This window comes from Orbicella franksi, chromosome 11 (assembly GCF_964199315.1).
Source record: "Orbicella franksi chromosome 11, jaOrbFran1.1, whole genome shotgun sequence".
Taxonomy (NCBI): Eukaryota; Metazoa; Cnidaria; class Anthozoa; order Scleractinia; family Merulinidae; genus Orbicella; species Orbicella franksi.
The window spans coordinates 11920220-11942805 of record NC_138155.1 but is presented as its reverse complement, the minus strand read 5'-3'; the positions used below and the strand labels follow the sequence as shown (position 1 = coordinate 11942805).

Here is a 22586-nt window from a genome sequence, read left to right as displayed (position 1 = left end):
CAAATAGTTCTCTAGCTACCTCTAGAATAGGAAAGCTTAGAACCCCCGCGAAAGGAATAATTTCTATTTTTACCTTTAGACAAGACGGGAACGGAACACGAACTCTGTCGAATTAACGCTATCCCCACTTAATTGACGGTATCTGCGTAACATATTAGAAGGACACGTTGGGTTACCAGTTCTAGCAACTACCCTGGTTGACCCGGAACCATGTTGATCGGTTTTACTTCTAGGAATATACAAGGAAAAATACGTATCCTTGAGGTCAATGTTATACCATCTAATAGTACAGGCCTCATTGAAGCGCAAGAAGCCAGCGAAGGAAACAAGACAGAGACAGACATCTCTGATGTCGGGCAAACTAGCGTTGACTCCAGCAAACCTTTGAACAAGAGCATGTAAATGTTCAGGGCAGATAGGGAGGCTCTTTTTGGATGAAACAGAATTAGCAGAAAATCTCTTGCAGCCTTCCAAAATGGCTTTAACAAAACTGCTGTTACATGTATTCGGGACGTCACACGAATTATGGAAAATTTTACACTGTAAAATGAGGAATTAATCGTAGAAAAAGAATAACCCGACTGGAGTAGACTAATAAGATAAAGTGAAATATGAAGAGCAGAAGCAGGAAATAAACGTGACTCCAGGAAAAGAGGCAGCCCATGCCTTCCACTTTTGAAATTGTGAGTGACATCCTTTGACAGTCGAAGGAGCTTTACTTACAGCCAGTAGATAGGGGATAAATTTAACCAAAGGCTTCAAGGCGTCGAACCGCGGGCCTACAGCAATTGAAGATCTTGTAAAAAGACAATAAATCAAAATATTAATACGAGAAAGTATCATAAAATAAGCGACTAACAAATAGATGCAACAAAACATAGAAAACAGAAAAAATGCCGAAACAAACAAAAAGGGAGGCAGCGTGGCCGAGTGGTTTAGGGCGCTGGATTTGAAATCTGGAGGTCCCTGGTTCAAATCTTTCACCCTACTGCTACCTGGATTTATTCTCGGTAGTTCCGGGTTCAACTCCTCGACCGCGTTGTGTAAATAGCCAACTGGTCAGCCTCCCATCAGTTGAGATTCTTAATAGTTTATGTTCTATTTGCAATATTTGTTTATTTATTTATTGCAATATTTACAGTGTCCCCGACTGACACAACAGTGCTAAATACATTCGACACTTAAATAAAGTTGTTATTATTATTATTATTATTATCATTATTATTATTATTATTATTATTATTATTACTATTATTGTTATTAACTGCTGAATAGTGGGAAACTGGACGCGGTACAAAACAAAATGCTGGCTAATATTCAAGTAAAGGCTATGGAACGCGAGCAATAGCATGCACACAAAACCAGTCTTAAGCATTTCGCTTTAACAAGCAAGGGACTGACGCTGGAAGGCTTCACTACTTTTATGGATTGCTGTTTAAGAACAAGGAATAGGAATGTGGTGGATTGTCTCGGAGTCATTAGTTGAATGTCAATGAGAAGATGATTTACTTTGCCGAACTCTACGCGTCGTAATGGTTATCGTGTAGGATTCTGAATACACCAGTACTTAATATTTCAAAGTACTATCTTACAGAAGGTGAGCTTAACATGACTTTTCTGCCATAGTTTAATTCCAAATACCGAAGAAATCAAATGCAAGAAGACTTTTTACGTTCCTTTTGATTATCTGGTTGCAGGTACTTGCCTATTGTTTTCGTTTCTGGCAGCTTAGTGTTGTGATTATCACGATTTTGAGAGCGTTAGTACTCAGCGCTGATGAGAAGCCCAGGTTTTAAACTGACATTTCTTCTTTGGAAATGTCAGAATCTTAGGTGTTTCGGTGTTTTACCGGGTAGCGAATTTGCCAATTGAAAAAGTGTGCATAATTAAGAATTTCGAGGAAGCGAATTTTAGTGATTTTAAGCGGCTCGTCGTGACCTTGAAAATTAACCCACAGATGTATAATTGGCCTCAAAAGACTTGTAAACCCCTCAAAAATAAGTTTTCAGGCTCAAACTAGAGTGTTATTGTGATGCGGATTAAACAAAGCGAAGTTTATGATAAGGTATCAGTGACTAAATTTTGCGTGTTTTTGACAAGACGTGGGACCGTAACGAATTTTTTATTTTTTGGCGGGTTTAAAAACTATTTTAAGAATGAAAAAAACACCACGTTTCTAGGCTTACCATAGGCTATCTCTGTGAGGAATATGAAAAATTTTGATTTTTCATCATATGCCACATATTTTCGATATGGCGCGGTCTTAGTGGACATTCTCTCTTAACACTTAATGACTGGTCCCGAGGGAAACAGTGCATTTTGTTTCCCGAGAATCTCAATGTTTCCCGAGACGAAATCGATAGAAACATTGAGATTCGAGGGAAGCAAAATTCACTGTTCCCGAAGGGACCAGTCATTAAGTAAATTTGTTATATAGCAAAACAAATGGGTCAAACCGGTGGAAAACAAATGATCAGTTTATTGACAAATGACGTGCAACAGCAATCAACATTTCGCGTGTAACAGTGAACTGTTTCCCGTTTGACGTCATAGTTTTCGCAATGTTGCCCGCTCATGGCATTTGGCGGGAAACAGTTTCATTGTTAGATGTCATGTGACCGTGAACTAGCCAATGAATGGGCGCGCTGTAGCGGGAAAAATACCAGCCATATAATAATGCATAATGCTATAAAGCACGAAGCATTAATAAACGCCATGAAGTGTACGACAATAACTAGCGCTATACAGTCCGGAATATCCCGATATATTAGGACGGCAGTGATGTCACGAAACTCACGTTTCAACCAATGAGAATGCATGTTTTGTTTGGAGTGGTGTGTTTCACAACAAACCAAGAGATTCAAGATGGCGGACAAAGAGAGTCACGAATACTTTCCAATGCCATGAATGCGGGCCTTGAGGACGTACATATTTATCTCGAATTGAGTTAAACACTGTCCAAATTATAAAATAAAAGGAAAGTTTGTGTTCGCGTTCCTTGTCACAGACAATTCTGCCAAGATAACGATTATCCTCGGACCGAAGGAAGCACTACGGAACGCAATGTGGGCCAAGTTTGACGAGCTGCTGTCATCATTAGGGACTTTAAGCAGCGGGAACGCGGACGGCGACGGGGACGCCGAAACCTGTGAGAAGGCTGGGGAGAGAACGCCGTTGTAGCGGGAATTCACAAACATTAAGCAGCACCGTCGGAAACCGCGGTTTCCGCACTGTCAAGCTTATTGACATTATTGATATTCGTCCTCTGTTTATCAGGATGAACTAAGATGACTTCATTGAAAGAAGTTCGCAATCAACTCTTGATAATCCACCATAAAGGTGTGTTAAACGATGACGAACTTCTACTCTTGTACGATTTAAACCGGTCTAATGATCTCGACCAACCTTATGATTCCTTTCCTGATTTTAACTTCGATGGTTTGAAGACGACGATTGCCTGTCCGAATTTCGCTTCCACAAACGCAACTTGCCCCTTCTCGCTGAGTTGTACAATGAAGTAAATGAACTTATTATCAGCAGATGTTAAATCAGACTGGCGCGACAAATCAGTGTGCCGACTGATAACGATCTAAGTAAACCACTGATCTTACGACTGAAAATGGAAACAGCTACACGAGCTTTAATGGTGTCTACCCTTTTAAATGTGTTAGAATTTCACCATAATGAGCCATTTGACATTTGAGTATTTCTTGAAAGGAAAAATTTCGGTTGAAATTCGTGTAAGTTGTCTTTATTTACATAAGCTTTCAAAAAGATATTTCACGGTACTCACATGTTCGCCGACTGGCTAGAGTTCGCTTCAGATTTCTCGACGTTTCTATAAAATGAAATATATCACATAACAAGAGAAAACAAGCATTAAAGTTCCTCGAAATTAGTAACACGGGTTATTTAGCGTTGACACAGCAGAGGAAACGAAAGCGAAAACTCACGTTTTCAAACAACACGAAATGAGCTTCTTTAGCGTCGGGCCCGAACGCAGAACGTCAACCTGTTTCCCGCCAGTCATGCGCAGTGGACCTTTTGGCTTTTCCCTGATCTTATGGCGTTCCCGTCGCCGTCCGCGTTGTCGTTGCTTAAAGTCCCTATTCTTTGGAAAGAGACCGTACAATCGGTAGGCATCTTTACTCTGCATTTTTCTAAGCACAGAAATGATCGATATGAGAATCGAGGCTTTCCTCTTACCTAGGGATTATCAGGCCGACATCGACAGCATGCGCGTGTTCTTTTATGCCAGCAAAGATAAATTGTAGATGTCCAAAATGTTATACATTTTGGCTAAAATATGGAAATAAAATCATTATTAAAACAGAATTTTCAATAACGCATACGAGTGAGAAATTCTTGTTCGTTTATACAAAATAAACTAAGCTAGAAAAATGTAGCCAAAATTTTAGTGTTGTCAGATGCATGGATAGTCAAAAATTCTGTTTATATACTCTTTGTAAATCTGAAATTTCTCCATTTGGTATTTATTTCAAGTATTTCTTGTATCCATTTGTTGCTGTGCTAAAAGATATCATGTCTGATTTCCACATTTAAATTATGAAAGCTTTCATATAATTGCTGACTTTAACAAGTTATTTACCCAAAAATATCAAAATATAATTCCTGGACTGGTTGACAAGGGAGCATTGACAATCCATCCACATGTCCCAAGGTTTTATTATATATTTATTTAAAGTATACAAAACAATTTCAGTCTTGAAAGTGAAATCCATTTTATTTTGCGCACTCTTTAGGTACTCTCAACCTTGAATTTGCCTCTTGGCAGAATGCAGGACCTGAAACAAATCACAAGCGCTTAGAAGATTATTCTGACATTGCTCACAGATGTCAATATTATTACTAATTATATGGCTGTGTCTCACAAGGACTGGGGACTACCGAATTCACGAATTTGATTGGCTGAAATCGATATTGACCGCGGTCTAGATTTTACCATCTAGACCGCCATCTAGACCGCTTTCATTTTACGTTGAAAAAGTAGCAAATCAAAAATGTTCACCGTTTTCTTTTATTTTCTTCTCAATCATCTATGGAAGTGCCAAAAAGCCTGATGACAAAAAAAAAGTAAAGAGGACGAGCAAATTTTGGCAGGTTTAAGTTAAGCTCATCTCCGTTTGCAAGCAAAATGTCAGCAAACCAGTTACATGAAACGAATTAAAGTTTTCTTCTTTGCCATATAATAAACATCTTATTAACCGAGCTAAGTCGGTCTGTATGGGAGAATCTTGACCTCGGTCGTGTGTACAGACCTCACTGCGTTCGGTCTGTACTCGCGACCTCGGTATATCAGGTTGATAGACGGTGAAAACAGTTCCTTGGCCGGTACTCAATAATTCTGAAACGCATGAAGACATGTTGCCTAAGAAGTGCGAGGGCGAATTAACGTTTGGTGGACGTACTATGATTTGAAACTGCAGCGTGAATAGCGTTTCCGGTGGTGAAGGTTCGGGCTTGCCTGACGGGACACTCTCTCCTCCAATGTCTGAAAGAGCCACAGAACAGGTAAGCACCTCGTTGGCGATTGTAGGAATCTGGGGGTTGCTGTTACCACCTGCATAGAAACGGCTGAGGAAGCGAACTGGCTAGGCTGGGACTGTCCTCGAAGGTTGTAGAGCTTAGAAAACGGCAGATACGGGCCCTGCACGCGTTCAGCATTGTGGCGTTTGGCACGAGTGCGATTTTTGGCTCTCAAAGCCTCCCTTTCAGCAGCGCGGATCCTTTTATCGTCCTCCAAGTCAAGAGCAACAGCGTTGCTCTCGTAATGCTTAACCGTTAGCCAACCACCTTTGGAAGAATCAGAAATTCGGATTTTCCTGTTGCGTTCCTTGATGTCAATCAACCTTATTTACAGAGGGTGACACATGACAGTATAAACTGAAAAACTAGTGGCCCTCTGATAAGTTTAATAGAGTCGTTCAAATGTTGGGACGCTTTCGCTGAATCGTGAACATAAAGTGCCTTCGAAACGCTTTCGAGATGATCCAACATTTCAAGGTTGAACTTATAGTTCCTTTCGTTTCAAGGTTAAGAAAATTTAAGCTCGCGCTCGACTTTGAGCTGTTTAGAGACAGATAACGCGCTATCGGCGTCGGTAGAAGCCTTCTCAAACTTAGAGGAGAGTTCAGAAGTGTAAGACTTGAGCTGCTCGAGTAGGAAGATGCCGGCGGAACTCGGTTAAGTCTTGTCAAGTAACTGTTTCTTTGTCGTCGCCCGGCATTGAACGAAAAACTCAACGGAAATAAAACAACTACGACTCGAGTAAACTGGTCGGCGTCAAGTGGCGGGATATTCACAAGGAGTGATATATCAAGGCCTAATTAACCCAATGGGAACTATACAAAGCAACCTAATTAAACACCTAAAAGATATACATTTTTTCACTTTTTACAATCTGACAGTGGTTTTGAGAAATGTAAATCCCTTTTCGTAAATATTTGATGCCATCTCCAGTGAAAAAAGTTGTCTGATTTCAATGCTATTCCTCTTAACTTACATTGACGTCAGCACAGTGAAGTTTTTCCCGCCTGCTGAATCCTGATTGGTCAATTCAATTTTCAGGCGCGCCTGCCGTATGCAAGGAATAGTTACAAGCTATTTCCATTTATTTTAAAGGTCTGTCCATGAGAAAACCAGGCAGGTGGTTATACAGCTCAAATCACCGATTTCGCTTAAACTTGGCACAAATGTTGGGTTTGATGAAGAAATGATTATGGAAAAACTTAGCTCAAAATATTTTAATTTACTCGAAGTTAGGGGGTCCCCTGCAAATATGGCCATTTGTCTCTAATTTATGGATATTTATTAAGCTGTCTTTGGTTTAGTATTTCTACAACAAAAAAGGCCATTTTTTGTGAAAATGAAATCCACTGGATCTTGTTGATATTCTTCTATTATCAGTCTCAAAGCGCAGATATTCATTTGAACTAGGCAATTTCCCTCAACTTATTTTTCCAGGTGTAAATTAGTATAGAAAGAAGAAATAACCACTACGCAAGTCTCCTGTTTCTCTTTGATTCTTCGATTGCGAAATGTCCAGTTTTGTGTCATCTGTTCGGTTGCTTCGACTCGAGTTTTAAAGAGAATATTCACTGCCATTTCGTTTTCATCGTCAAAGACATCAAAACGTTGTCGAAAAAGTTACTCAGAAGGCCACTCAAAATCCAGGGACAGCCATCACTACCGCTTCAACATGCAGATTTCTTTTAATATCCCCCGCTCAGTTTAGTGTAAAACAAAAGCAAGACAAGGCGCGCGCCTATTTATAAACAGCTGACGAATAATCGAATACGTTTCGGTTTTCAGGTTTTTGTCCAACATTTTCGAATATGTAACCTAAAGTCAAATATTAAATGCCATTAGAAACAGTTGGTCAAACTAAAATGACAAATGAGCAACCAGTTAAATGGAGTTGAATATTTATAACAGGGTAAGTCATTCCTTTTATTATCGGTTTATCGCCAAGAGAGAATAATCGATCTTTTTTCCTCAGCAAAAATGAAAAGTGTGAAAATCATTTGTATTGAATATTTTGCTGACTAACCAACCATGCTGTTAGGCATTGAAGAAATATAAACGCAAATAAAAACCAGTTCGAAAATGAAAGTTTGATCTAACTTGCAATGAAGAAGAACAAACAATCCTTACTTTTCGCATCGAATTTTTCAAACTTGAGTGAACTGACGTTACCTTAATTCGAAGGACGTTACAAGAAATATTATACCCCACGATTACCATGCTATCACTCCTAAGAGGCACCAATGTTGAATCTTGTATTGATTATTGATAGAATGTTAGGTTGAAGGGACATTTAATTACCAGCCAGAGGCGCAGTACAACACACACAAAAAATAATTGTAATAAACTTTTATTTTGTACATATTACAACCAGTTACATAACTTACACAACTGATAATTATAATACTTACGTACGCAAACAGGTTTTCTACTGTACAAAATCGCTGTTTATTATCCGACTGCAGCGAAAACCGTCCATATATTAGTACAAATATACGGCGATATTGTACAGCAGAAAACCTGTTTACCAAATTTGTGCAGTGGAAAACCTGTTTGCCGTACAGGTCGGCGCGCGCACGCAAAACTGTGACACTCTCCCTCTTTCATAGATAAATTTATTGACTACAGCAGTTGGATAATAAATCTCTTATTAGATTTTTTGGTGTGTAGTACCGCTGTATGTTTTTACTCGTTGTTTGTATTTTGACTCGCCCTACGGGCTCGTCAAAATACGGCACAACTCGTAAAATATATAAAGCGATACTACACACCAAAACATCTAATAAGATATATGTATTTGTACTGTTATTTGGACGGTATCCGCTGCAGTTGGATAATAAAAAGCAATACTACACACCAAAACATCTAATAAGAGATTTATTATCCAACTGCTGTAGTCAATAAATTTATCAATGAAAGAGGGAGAGTGTGACAGTTTTGCGTGCGCGCGCCGATCTCTACGGCAAACAGGTTTTCTACTGTACAAATATTTGTAAAATATCGCTGTATATGTGTTTTGCTATTTGGACGGTATTCGCCGCATTTGGATAATAATACAACTACTTACACCACTTAGAATACAACACAGCTACTTTACATCATTTGGAAATACTTTTAAAGATACTTTTCATTGTTTTTGGTACACTACAATATTCGTACAGCTACTTTACACTATTTTCGATACTAATACAGCTACTTTACATTATTCACTATACGTACACTGCAACTTTATATTCTTTAAGATACCAATACAGCTACATTATGCTATTTGCAAAACTGAATACAGAGCATTTCTGGGCCTAACCATAGTTTCATTGCTTCTGTTTATTAGCGGCTTAGAATGACACTAGAATGATCAGAACCTCCGCCCGTCCTCTTTTCGGTGAGGAACAAAGATCGCACTCGATAGAGCGGCGGAAATCGAGCCTGTAAGATATCCTGGTAGGTACCACAATCAATATTTTTAGTAGGTTTAAAAATGCATGTGCAACTGAACAATCTAAGTCCTACCAAAAGACAATTGTCGGCCCTTAAAGAGTACCAAGAAAATCTCCTTCAGTTCTACAAATAGGCTCAAATAGCCTGAACCTCACTCGGGCCGAGGTTCCTTGCTGACAGGCTATTTTTAACATAGTTTAGTTTTTTAAAACTGCCAATGCCCTACTAAAAAAATGAGCAAGAGATAATTAAAAACTGTTGCGTTTTTAATCAGAAAATGCAACTACTGTAGAAAAATGAGTGTCAATCAACGAATTTTATTTGCCCTGACGAGCAAAGATTTCAAGAACAAAACGGAATTTGTAACACGCGTGACTTTGACCGACTATTGGCCATTGGATTCTTGGAAACGTTGACGCAAATTCATCCTGTCAAAAACCACAACAGAAATATTTAGTTTTGATTTCTATTTTAAGTCTTGGCAAAATAAAGGCATTTAGGACGGAATACTCCGTAAATCATTTCTATAAGGCATCATCCACTGACTACGTCGGAGAAATTTGAAAACGGATTAATCATTCTGAAAACGCATGAAATATTTTTCGTCCACATTACGCCGGAGAAATTTGAAAACGCAACAATCAGCGGTCATTTTGGATTTGTGTTTGAGGAAAACTCGGTCAGGGAAATCACTTGATTATAGTGAAGTTATCGTTTTCGAAAAGCTTCGTTCTCAAAATGTTTTTTGTCCAAACAAAAACGCAAAGGCGGCGTTTTCAAATGCCTCCTTTTTGAAGAGCGTTTTCGAAAAACTCTGTTATAGTGACAGATTATTGTGGACGGTCAGCCTAACTGTAGTAATAAGACCGCATTTTCACATTTCTCCAGCGTAATGAAGGCAGGGCTTAATTTTAAATGTCGAGGGATTGAACATTTATCCATTGATGCGGGACGAATTTCAAAAGGGCATAGTTCATAGTTAGACAAAGCTGCAAGTCCCTCCTCGTCAAAAATCTTTGGCCGTATCAATTGCAAAATAATGTGCTATTTATCAACCTCGAACGTCCGGTCTTCGATTTTCCTGTATTGACCGAGCGATAGAGAAGTTAATTCATCAAAACCAAAGTTTGTGGTTTCCCCGTAAAGATCACGTAAGCAGTTAAAAATAGTTACCATGCAAACACTAGCTTTAGTCAAAAGCACTACACGGAGAGATTTTCAGTTCAATGTCGAAATCGAAGACAAAGTAACCAGTCACAAAAGCCACAGGCAGTCGAGTAAACCAATCAAATCTCAAACTAACAACGTGATCGGCGTGAAGCGCGGGAAAACGTGCGCGAGCGAGTCACGATTGGTTGGCTTTACTCCTGATTGGGTTAGAAAATGGCGCGAGTGTTTCAGTACAAAACAAGAAACGTAGAAATGCAAAACCAAAACAAATACTAATTACTTTAGACAATCAAGTGAAAACCGCTCTAGCATCACCGCTTTCTACCTAACAACAGTGAGGGTAGATTTCCTTTGCTGCCTTCTTCCAAACAATAACGCGAAAACACAAATGAAAGTGAAGCAGACTGTCACCAATAAGACAACTCGTTTTGCTAATACCAACGAAGGGATTTCCACAATTAGCCTACATCACCACCATATCTTCTAAATTAAGCTGCGTTTTTGACTCATTACAATGAGAACAAACAATCTTGCACGAGTGTGACAGATATTTGCTTTGCTTTCAATACGACAACGTTTTTCGTTCAGAACGAAATTCGCATGGTTGAGTTTTGCACTGGAAAATGTTTAGATGTCTGGCGTTTATAGGAAGCTATCCAAGTTATCAAAATGGCTTAGAACAAGGTGATATAGATAAAATGTTTTTACCACTTTTTGGACTGTTCGTCACTCGGAATAGTCGAAATTTTAAGATAAGAAAACGAAACATGGATAACTCACGCAACACTGGCAGAAAATGCAAAACCTGTGTTTTTCCTACTACCACGTGCATTTTAAATGTGAAACGAAAATTTGCCTTTTTGAAAATTCTGTGCATGAGGTTCAGAGCCTCCTTAAATTGAAGATGGCTCTGAGTCCCATATAAAGGATTTTTTTCAACTTTACCAAAAGTTGCGTCTTATCCTGCTTATCAAAATTCGATAATAAGAACTGGTTTCCTCGGGCCGCTTTTGAAACATAAGCGCTTAAATCTGAAATTAAGGATGTTTTTAGCAGGTTATACTGTTTCTATTGTAACCTATTGTGTCACGAAAATGATACTGACTGTTAAACAATGATTGGGCAGTTTTTCTATTTCAAGATTGTAGCATCAACTAATAAAGAGTGGTCATAATGACCCATCAAAATCTACGTTTTGAAAAGTGCTGGAAACTGTTTTGAGCCACCTTAAGCGCTTTACTCCCTCGGATAGCTTTTGTAGTGTCCAGTAGTAAATATTATAAAAAAGAATCCCTATTCTATACAGAAAAGAACTTGCTCCAGCAGAATAATTGTACACTTTCCAGTGCAAATCTAGTGTAAAAATAGCTTTTGCTTCCAATAAACAAAAATTTGAAAAGGATTACGTGTTGTTTACTATCCCAGTTTCGATCCTGCCAAAGAATGTTTTGTTAAAAGGTCAAGTCATATTACTAATTACAACACACCCCCGGCTTGAAAACTGTAACTAGAGGGCATTGCACTTTATACTTCTCACTTATTTCTGCTGATCAATCAGTCCAACTACAACAGCTGAAAAACAAAACCAAACACTCAAACAAATTAACTGTACATGTATCACTATTAATAAGGCTTGTGTTCAGCCTCTTCAGTCACAGATGAATCTCATTGCGTAATTTCTTATAAAGCTGTTAGCTGATTGGCTGATAAGCAATGTTTTAGCTTTGTTTAAACCGTAGAAAATCGTGACTGATTGTGTCGCCCCAGTTAAATTTAAATCACAAAGCAAGTGCATAAGCCAAAGAAATAAATTAATGTTCCATGCGACACTACGAAGACTTGTGCTTCCTTAATTTCTCAAACGTACTTCGTGATTACAAAAGAACACTGTTAAAAAGTAACATATGGTTGCGGTTCTCGAATATGCTCATATATAGCATAGGATAAAATCATTGTCATTCGAAGACTTAATTCAGCTGGAACCATGAGCACTTTCATTGTACAGTTTGAATTAAGGAACTCGTTTTGTATCCGAAAATTGGTGTACGCTGTGTCTTATGTCACGTAATTCATGTTCTCTATGGTCTCATCGAAAACAAGCCAGTTATTATAAAATATAATGCCCGTTGCAGAAGAACAAAAAATAAAAGAAACAATCAGATGTGGTGCATCTTACACCTTTTCAAACTATATTCAGTTTGATCGATAACTCCTCAGCAAAACACTGAACAATTATTAATATTATCATTATTCTTAAAGAATCCTACCTTACTTTCCAAAATCAAACGTCACGTTATCTCCAATCAGTACAAAAGGCGCCCACTGCTTCACGTCAGAGTAGCCGTTACATCTCATCCACGTCATGGCCTGGTGAAGAGAGTCACTAGCGCTTTCCCCACGAACAAGGTGATCGTAGAAATGACTCATTAACTTCTCTGCTGCGCTGTCTTCCAGAGCCCACAGTGATACCAACACTGAGCGTGCGCCAGATCCTAGAAATGCTCGAGCAATTCCGACAGCTCCTTCGGCTTTAATCTCTCCACGTGCACTATGGCAACAGCTGAGGACTACCAGTTTAGCTCGCAGTTGAAGATGTGCAATGTCAGACATTGTCAATAAGTAGAGAACCTCTCGAGGTGTACTGTTAGGAATGCGAAAAGAAGGTGCCAGAGCAATTTCTCCTCTTTCTGCATCACCGTGAGCAGCCAAATGTATCAGAGCCACTGATTCTATCGCTTGAAGTACTGCCTGCTTAGTAGCCTGCTGTCCTAGTAAAGGCGCTACACCCAGCTTTCTTCCTACCATTTTTGCTTCCTCTTCTGCACAGGGAAGTCGCGAAATGAGCGTAAGACATCCTTTGAAACTCACCTCATCAACATCAGGATTCCCCACTATCAGTGCACCAGTCTGACTGTGATAGTCTGCTGGACTGTCGTGGATGAGCCTGAGAGTTGTTAAAGAAGGAACGACGCGGATCTTGAAAGTTTCTGATAAGGTCTTTCCACTTTCATCGGGCAACGCGGCAAATGGAACGTTGTATAAAAAACGGTCTGGAACAATAATGATTTCAGAGCCGTCAAGCAAGTCAGCCACGGGAGCGATGATTAGTTTGTAACACAGAGGAAGATTCATTTTGGGACCTTGGTTCTCTTTACTTTCATTTCCAAATCGGAAACCTTCATGGCTGTCATCCTTGCCTGAATTGGATTTACCTTGTATGGCATTTAAAGACTCATCTTTGCGTAGCTCCGTTGTTGACATTTCAAAACTTCTAAAGCTTTTGGTGGCAAAAAAGTCATCCAGATTCTTAACAAATCTTTCGTAAGTAATAATGTCCTTTCCTTTTATTTCTCGAAAATGTGTGAGTCCACTTTTTTTAAGAATCCAGAAATACATCCAGTCAAGAGAATAGGAGACGTAGAGACAAGAACAATTACGTTCTCTGTCCATGATGGTTTCAATACCAGCCCATGTTTGAGGATTAGCGGAGACTTGATTCTTCACAGCGTACTGAGCTGACATTAAATCCGCCAAAGCCCTGGCCTTCCCAAGCTCTGAAACATACAAAGCTTGTTCGGGATTTCCGGTATGACAAAGCAGTGCACAGAGGTTACGGTAGGAAGTACTCTTGCTGTCCGAGAACGATATCTTCCATTGATCGTTATCTCGTAGAGAGCAGCGCAATTTCTCGCATTTTTCAATAGCGGTAAGTAAGTACGATGTAGCTTCCTGATTGTTTCCTTCTCGTAATCTCAGGTTCGCTAGTTCCGTGAGCGATTGGAATTGCGTTGAAACATTGCCAATGTCATCACTTATCGCAAGTGACTTGTTGAAGTGTTCTTCAGCCTTGTCATATTCTCCGTCTTTGAAAAGAACCTGTCCTAAAGTAAAGTAACACCAGGCTTCTAAAAATGGTTCTCCGATTTCTTTACTGATAGCAAATGCTTCCCCGCAATATTCTTTAGCCTTGACGTAGCCACCAATTGAGCAAAAGATATTTCCTTGCAGTAATAAAGAGTGGGCTTTCCCAGCTCTGTCTCCAATTTCTGATGCGATGATAAGTGCTTTCTTGTTATATTCGTTAGCCTTTGGATATTTACCGAGAGACCAAAATGAAATGGCGAGATTACAGTAACAGGAAAATACTCCTTGTTTGTTGCCAAGTTTTCTCTCAATCGCTAAGGCTTTCTCCAAATGTTCTATCGCCCTCTCACCTTCGCCAACTGCTCGATACACAGCTCCAAGGTTTATGTGACAGTTGGCTTCTCCATTTCTGTCACCGATTTCTTTTTTGATTGCAAGTGATTGCTCGAGATGTTCTCTGGTCTTGTCATATTCGCCAACTGATATATACACAACTCCAAGGTTTGTGTGACAGGAGGCTTCTCCATTTCTGTCACCGATTTCTTTTCTGATCGCAAGTGATTTCTCGAGATGTTCTCTCGCCTTGTCACATTCGCCAACTGATTGATACACAGCTCCAAGGTTTCCGTAACAGGAGGCTTCTCCTTTTCTGTCACCGATTTCTTTTCTGATCTCAAGTGATTTCTCGAGATGTTCTCTCGCCTTGTTATATTCGCCAACTGATATATACACAGTTCCAAGGTTTAAGTAACTGTAGGCTTCTCCATTTCTGTCACCGATTTCTTTTTCGATTGCAAGTGATTTCTCGAGATGTTCTCTCGCCTTGTTATATTCGCCAACTGATTCATACACAACTCCAAGGCTTAGGTAACAGTCGGCTTCTCCATTTCTGTTACCGATTTCTTTGTTGATTGCAAGTGATTTCTTGAGATGTTCTCTCGCCTTGTTATATTCGCCAACTGATTGATACACAACTCCAAGGTTTCCGTAACAGTTGGCTTCTCCATTCCTGTCACCGATTTCTTTTTCGATTGCAAGTGATTTCTCGAGATGTTCTCTCGCCTTGTTATATTCGCCAACTGATTGATACACAACTCCAAGGTTTTGGTAACAGGCGGCTTCTCCATTTCTGTCACCGATTTCTTTGTTGATTGCAAGTGATTTCTCGAGATGTTCTCTCGCCTTGTTATATTCGCCAACTGATTGATACACAACTCCAAGGTTTCCGTAACAGTTGGCTTCTCCATTCCTGTCACCGATTTCTTTTTCGATTGCAAGTGATTTCTCGAGATGTTCTCTCGCCTTGTTATATTCGCCAACTGATTGATACACAACTCCAAGGTTTCCGTAACAGTTGGCTTCTCCATTCCTGTCACCGATTTCTTTTTCGATTGCAAGTGATTTCTCGAGATGTTCTCTCGCCTTGTTATATTCGCCAACTGATTTATACACAACTCCAAGGTTTTGGTAACAGGCGGCTTCTCCATTTCTGTCACCGATTTCTTTGTTGATTGCAAGTGATTTCTCGAGATGTTCTCTCGCCTTGTTATATTCACCAACTGATTTATACACAACTCCAAGGTTTTGGTAACAGTCGGCTTCTCCATTTCTGTAACCGATTTCTTTTCTGATTGCAAGTGATTTCTCGAGATGTTCTCTCGCCTTGTCATATTCGCCAACTGATATATACACAGCTCCAAGGCTTCCGTAACAGGAGGCTTCTCCATTTCTGCCACCGATTTCTTTTCTGATCGCAAGTGATTTCTCGAGATGTTCTCTCGCCTTGTCGTATTCGCCAACTGATCGATACACAGCTCCAAGGTTTAAGTAACTGTAGGTTTCTCCATTTCTGTCACCGATTTCTTTTTCGATTGCAAGTGATTTCTCGAGATGTTCTCTCGCCTTGTTATATTCGCCAACTGATTTATACACAACTCCAAGGTTTAAGTAACAGGAGGCTTCTCCATTTCTGTCACCGATTTCTTTGTTGATTGCAAGTGATTTCTCGAGCAGTGTTCTCGCCCTGTGATATTTACTTTGACAGAAATACTTTTCTGCTAGATTGAAGCATAGCTTACATTCTTCAAATTTTTCTCCACTTTCATGTGCGTATTTTATGGCATTTGCGTTGTCGTTGATAGCACGATAAGCATTCGACATTATTAAATACACTTTCTTGCACAATGATTTGGCTAGTTTGTTGTCTTTGATGCCTGCTTTTTGTTTCAAGATGGCCAAGCATTCCTTGCATATTTCGATGCTCGTTAGAACTCGATTGGTGTTGAGAAGGAAGCAAGCAACTATGAGGCCGATTGAGATGGCTTGAATAACTTCGTCCATATTATTCACGTCAACCACTTCTGTTAGGATTAAATGAAAATCACAGTGGAAAGAAATTCGATGCTAAGTCTATCAATTTTCTCAAAGCTGTTCACTCAAGGGACCGTTCATCTTTTATGGGGTAGAAGGGCTAGTGGAATTTGGAGGAGTGTCATTTGAAAATTGCATGACCCCCCCACTTTCCAATTTTTTTTCGCATGGCCCCCCTCATCAGAGTAATTTTTTGGGATGTACTCCCCCCCCCCCCCCTGAAGAAAAAAATACATATGGTATTAAAAAAGTTACTGCATTTAAATTTCGGTTTGTTGCATTTCACAAAAGTTATTGAAAGAAAGCTGAAAGCTAGAAAACTGCTTTTAACAAATCTTTAGTCAAAAGAATGAAAAGTCAATTTCAGCTCTTCTTGTTACTGCTCGTCCTGAGCGTGTTGTAACTGGCCGCTCGTCTGCATATTCCTCGTCTGAGGCGATAAAAGGAAGAACGACATCATTTGAGTCGTCTTTAGAGTCAGGGGCGTCGCTCTAGTTTTCATTATCAGTTTCTTCTCCCTCAATGCTTTCACCACTGCTGTCTAGTTGACCTGATTCATTGCTGCCTCCCACTTAGGCTTGACCAGTTCTGAGAGTATTCATCTGCAAGAAGTGTCCCATAATTGCCTTCACTTTGTCATTCTTGCTGCTCTACTGATGCTGTTTTAATAGTCCATGATGTTTTAAGTATTTGTTCAATTCTGGCACACGGAGCTTTTTTAGCTTGGTGGCATCTTCGCACAAATTAGCCCAATGATAATCTTCAGAAGACTTTTCTCTTGCCTCCCTACTTTCCCTTGACCTTTCCTCCAGTCTCTTCTTTCTTTTGAACTCCATGACCTCAAGATGCTGAAGCAATCAAGCTACTTCAGCAACGCGGCAGGAAGCAGGCTGATTAACAACTTAAGCCAGAAGTAAGAAACAATATGTATTGCTTCCTGCATCCTGAAGATTATAGCTCAAAGGTCGAAGACACGAACAAAGAGGAAGTAGAAAACCATTAAGAGGAGGAAAAAGGGGAAGACAACGAAGACGAACAGGAGGAAGAAGAAGATGAGGATAGCGACGAGGAGATCGAAGAGAACGTCAAAAATGAGGAAGGGGACACCTTGTAGTAGCTTCATGCCCATCCCATTAAATTTCTAAGAGAAAAGCCCTGGGAACGAGGTCAGTTCCAATTCAGGACTGAAATTGTTGGTCTCAGTTTAATATGCGCTTGACAACAACATTTTTATGAATGAAAAGAAAATTGTTACTATTCAAGCACTGTTATCATGACAAATAAAAGCTGTTGAGAAGTTTTCTTGTTATCCTGGAACTGTTTTAGCATATTTGTTATAATTAAAAGAGGAGAATTTTTCTTCAATTTGTATACATCTCTTATCCCATTTTTAATCCAATTTTTTCGTCCGACCCCCCCCCCCCCCCCTTTTAGGCTAATTTTTTTCGCGTGCCCTCCCCCTCAAAATCCCCCCAGCCCCCAGCCCCCCTCTCCTCTCTCATGAAAAATGAACGGTCCCTAAAGTCTCGGGAGACTATATATTTATTACTATTCAACACGTTTTCGAAAACGTGCAACCGACTCAACATCGTAGCGATGAGAGCTCTTCACTTAGTTTAGAAATGGTTTGAGAAAGTAAGAATAATTGCAGTTTCAACTTATATCTGGAAAAGAAGGATTCTTAGTAGTGGCTAGACTGCGCGCAGTCTCTTTTCCGCGAAAATCCGTGGCAAAGAACGCAAAACAAGTAAGCGTGCGAGCGTGACTGTCAGCGTGACGTGCGAGCGTCAATGCCGCGAACCGCCTGCGCTAGTCTAGGGAGTTTACGAAACCACGACGGCAACGGCAACGGCAACGTCACTGAACAAAAGACTTAATGAACAGAACAATGGCTGTGCACGTGCGTTACAATTCTTGGTACATTTCTTTGCCGTCCTTTACAAGACAACACGTGAAATGACCAAATTTTGCGTTGTCTGGAAAACGTGAACCACGACAGCTAATATTTTAAATTCTTATTTCAAATTTATCGCTGTGTTTCGGATTTAGTTTTGCGGCAGTTTTGACGGTGATAAACAAAGTACACGACTTTAGAGTATCGCGAGATTCGTAGGTAAGATAGAAATCCATTTCTTAATCGACGTTTTCCTCGGCGTCGCCGTCGTGGTTTCGTAAACTCCCTAATAGCGGCTCGCGACATGGCCGCTCGCACGTCACGTTCGCATGCTTAATTGTTTTGCGTAATTCCCCACGGAGTTTCGGGTGAAAGAGAGACCGCTCGCAGTCTAGTAGTGGCCGGTTTCCTTTTCATAGCCTTGCATTAGAATAAGGCATTTGTAAAAAAGATTTATATGGACCAGAAGAAGGAATTAGTCAACAGAAGTCTTGAAAGCTCGAGCAGAAGAATTCATCGGAAAAATTCAGGTTAATGGTCCATCATTTGGAAATTGATTCAAACTCGTTCTATGAAATGCAAATTATTCTTGGCAAGTTAACCGAGACTTTCTCTGGTATAATAAGGATGTAAGCATCGTACTGTTGTATCCATAGAACGAGGAATTCCTGGTCTTAATACATTTTCGACTTAATGCTGAGTGGGAATTAATAGGACGACAAATTATATGAATTTTTTAACAGTGTATCTCAACATTTCGGTCGCCTACAAAAAGTAACAGAAATCACCAGAAACACGATTAGCGACCACGATAAGCCTTCTCTTATTATTGAGTTAAATTATTTTGTTGTAAAACAGAAAATTGCATAGCGTTCCCTTTGCTTATTTGGTACTTAATGGTAAATTAAATTGAACTGGCATCAAGCTGGTACTCACCACTTCTCTTTCGCTGAGTGGAAAAATACAAAAGTCAACACTTTCATTTTATGCCGGGACTTTGTCTGAAGGATAAAAAAAAATCATTTCAGGTTTACGTAGACATGGATTTGTTTTAAAAGTCACTGTTTTATCCTCTAGCATTACGCGCGACTATAAAAAAACACACACAAATGAAATTTACAAAGGATGTCAGACGTACAAAGCTGAAATCCGCGACTAAAAATTAAGCAACAGATGAAGATAAACTGACAAAGGTAGAAGAACAAAGTTGTAATCAAAGACAAAGATCAACGCGCTAAACTGACAACTACAGCCGAAAATAAATGCACATGTGTGACAATCATGACACACTAAGAAGAAATTGCAAAAGTAAACCGAAAGAAAACAAACGAGGAAAACAAAACAAAACAAGAGCACAGGGGAAGATCAACGAACAAAACCGAAAGTCGTCGAGGATGGACGTTCAATATGTTAATTTCTTCACTGAAAATCCAAACCCTTTCTTCCTCTATTTGCACAAAACGTATGTACTCTGAATACATATAGTGACCAAAGCTACTTACTTAGCTTTTCTAAACTTTATTTGGGACCTGAGAATCAGACTGAGATCCCACTCGATCTGCATCAGGAACAGGGGTCTTCCCCTGGAAAGGACAATGGTACATTACAGCTTTAATAAATATTTTCAGTAAATTCACGGTAAAAACATCAAACGAGTGAGTCGAATAGAAGATATCTTATATCTGTTTTATTAACTGACTGTCCTTACCGTTTCTTGAGATGTCAAAATCAGAATAACGCCGTTAAAATTCACTCTGGGTCACCAAAAGGGATCTTCCTGTAAAAAAGACAACAAAGCATTACTGTTTTTTAACTTTTTCAATGCACAGTGACAAGATGAAAAGAATGTTTCCTACACGATATCTAACTTTTTCTACACTGTATTGTTCAGTCACGTTCTCTATTTTTTAAAACTGTTTACTTCAAACTTAAAATATAAAAAACAGTGTTAGTTCATATAACTGACGATAGTGCTAGAGACTCTTGGAAATGTTTTGAAGCTAAAAATTGTCATTTTCATTCTGCATTTTATGTACGAAAAATGACAGTGCTTAAATTGGCGGAATATTGTTAGAATTAAGTGCCCAAACACACAAATTGCAGTTAAAAGCCGTACGCGTTCAATGATTGTATTCTGTATGACGATATTCGCAGTCAAACATGATTGTTGATTATCATTGACAACTTCATTGTTTATTGAGTCAAAACATTTTGTTGTAAGGCAACCGATAACACAGTCAACTATGTGAAGGTTGTTTAGACTTTGTCAAGAAAGAGTTAGGTGACTAAAACCGAGGGAAGTTAAGAATCAAGGTTCTACTCACCACTCTACTTCTGTTCAGAATATGAAAGAGTACAAACGTTACAGCCAAGTCCACAAGAGAAACTTCTCCTGCAAGAAAAATCAACAAACGTTCGTTTTTTCCTTAATCCGTGTTTCAATCGTTAACTACAAGCAGCTTAAATCAAAATTGGATAGCTAGACGTTGACAAGAAGAAATTCTAAATCCCATATGTTTACTTTATCACTATAAAGATGAATTAGAGCACTTAAGAATTAATTTATTTTTTCCACTCTAGTATATTATATTTGCACCAGTATTGTGTAATGTATTACAAGACCTACCACGCCAAACATCACAATGCTTAAGCCAGTTGAATTTGCCGGGTTTAAAATCTTGAGCAATTACATTTTAAATATGCTAAAAAATTCATGTCCTTTTGAAATGGCATGGATAATCTTAATTATAAAGTACTTCTTTGGTACAAAACTTGTACAACTTACTGCACTTACCTTTCCAAAAAGGCTTTAAAAGTCCCAAAATCGTTTCCAAATTTAACTTCAACTCAGAATGGGATTCAAAGTTGTTGTCTGCATCAGCTGAAATGAAATCTCCTTCTCAAAAATAACAAAGACATGAGAATTATCACACTTTCGAACCGTGGGATAAGCTTTCAATTTCGACTGGTCATGAAGTCTTTCTTTTGTAACACACTGTCGGCACGTTTTATTTGTGTTTCAGTTTCATTTGAAATTCAAGTCATAAAACACGAATTGATATACGTTTGTTTTCTTAATATAGACTGCACCTACTTGCATGAGAGAGAGAAGATGAAGGTAAGAGAGTTTACCTCCCATATAAGCCTTTTTCCAAAGGTAATCTCTCTCAAGTTATTTTTAGTTCACTTTCAGCTTCAGAAATTCCAAAATTATTTTACCAAAGGCGGCAGGCAGGGTGAATTGACTGGAACACCATGAGAGCGGTATTCCAGCTATTTCTTTATCATATTTTACAAGATTTTCGAGCATTCATAACTAATCTACAAGGAACAGTACGAAGATATCCTTACCAAAGAATTAATTTTTAATGAACTTCCGTTGAACGTTACTAAGAGCGAAAACTTACAGATGTTCTGTCACGGAGCTAGTTGGTTGTAAATGTTCTTAAATTTTATTATCGTACTTTAGGCTTTTAATCTAATCTTATAACTTTTAGTTACAGAGCCCCTATAGAGACCAACCTTAGAGGTGAATGGGCTATCCTGTGTAAATAAATTTTTCTTACTTAGACTTACACGTATTTTCATTCTCCACGAAAACATCTACCCAACACGCGTGACAAGATTAGCCGCGGAAGAACTGGGTACTATATATATAAATAACCTCTGAGGGATTGCCTTAAGAATAAGTTCTGTATGGGGGATTAACATCCACTCTTGGCACGACTCAATGTGATTTTTAAAAAGCCTTCTGGTTTTAGCTTTGGGAGTGAGGAAGGTTAAGTTACGACTAAAACGGAGACTTCACACGTTAAGTCAAGTCACAAACTGTTCCAGGCACTCATCTGGCGAAAACTTAGTCATCAAAGGCTAGTAGCCACCTCTACTGTGATGTTCAAAACTTTACATGGATTGACCCCTGAAAATGTATAATCTCGATTCGTATTTCGAAATGACATTACTTCGTATCGACAGCTGAGGAATTCCTGAGAATAAACTGGTTCTTCCACAGCCTCCGCACCAATTATTTAAAGAGAAATTTTTTTTTTTCTTCAGAGGTGCTATGTGCTTTCTAATGAACTCCGATCTACAGTTTCTTTAGTGAATTTAAAGGTAAACTGCGCTATTACAGTTTTGAATGAGACACGGCATCCTTGAAAAGCAGCTTTAGTAAAATGATAGGTTTTTATTCTTATAATACTGTATTAATTATTAGTTAGTTTAGTTAGGTACTTAGATTATTATACTTTTAAATTATGCTGAAGGAATTTTTACCGTGTATAAATAAAGTTATCAACTCAACTCT

The 22586-nt window shown here is 39.0% G+C and overlaps 1 protein-coding gene across 1 annotated transcript; it reads right to left on the bottom strand.

Moving 5' to 3' along the window:
- Positions 1-12413: 12413 nt before the first annotated feature.
- LOC145502098 (uncharacterized) lies at positions 12414-21419 on the bottom strand. The gene is made up of 7 exons (XM_081481381.1): positions 21413-21419; positions 21075-21176; positions 20605-20672; positions 20044-20057; positions 19783-19863; positions 19217-19229; positions 12414-16419 (listed from the first exon to the last, which is right to left on the bottom strand). The coding sequence occupies exons 1-7, from the start codon at positions 21417-21419 to the stop codon at positions 12421-12423; spliced, it is 4284 nt and encodes a 1427-aa protein (XP_081337507.1). The 3' UTR covers positions 12414-12420.
- Between the last annotated feature and the right edge of the window lie 1167 nt (positions 21420-22586).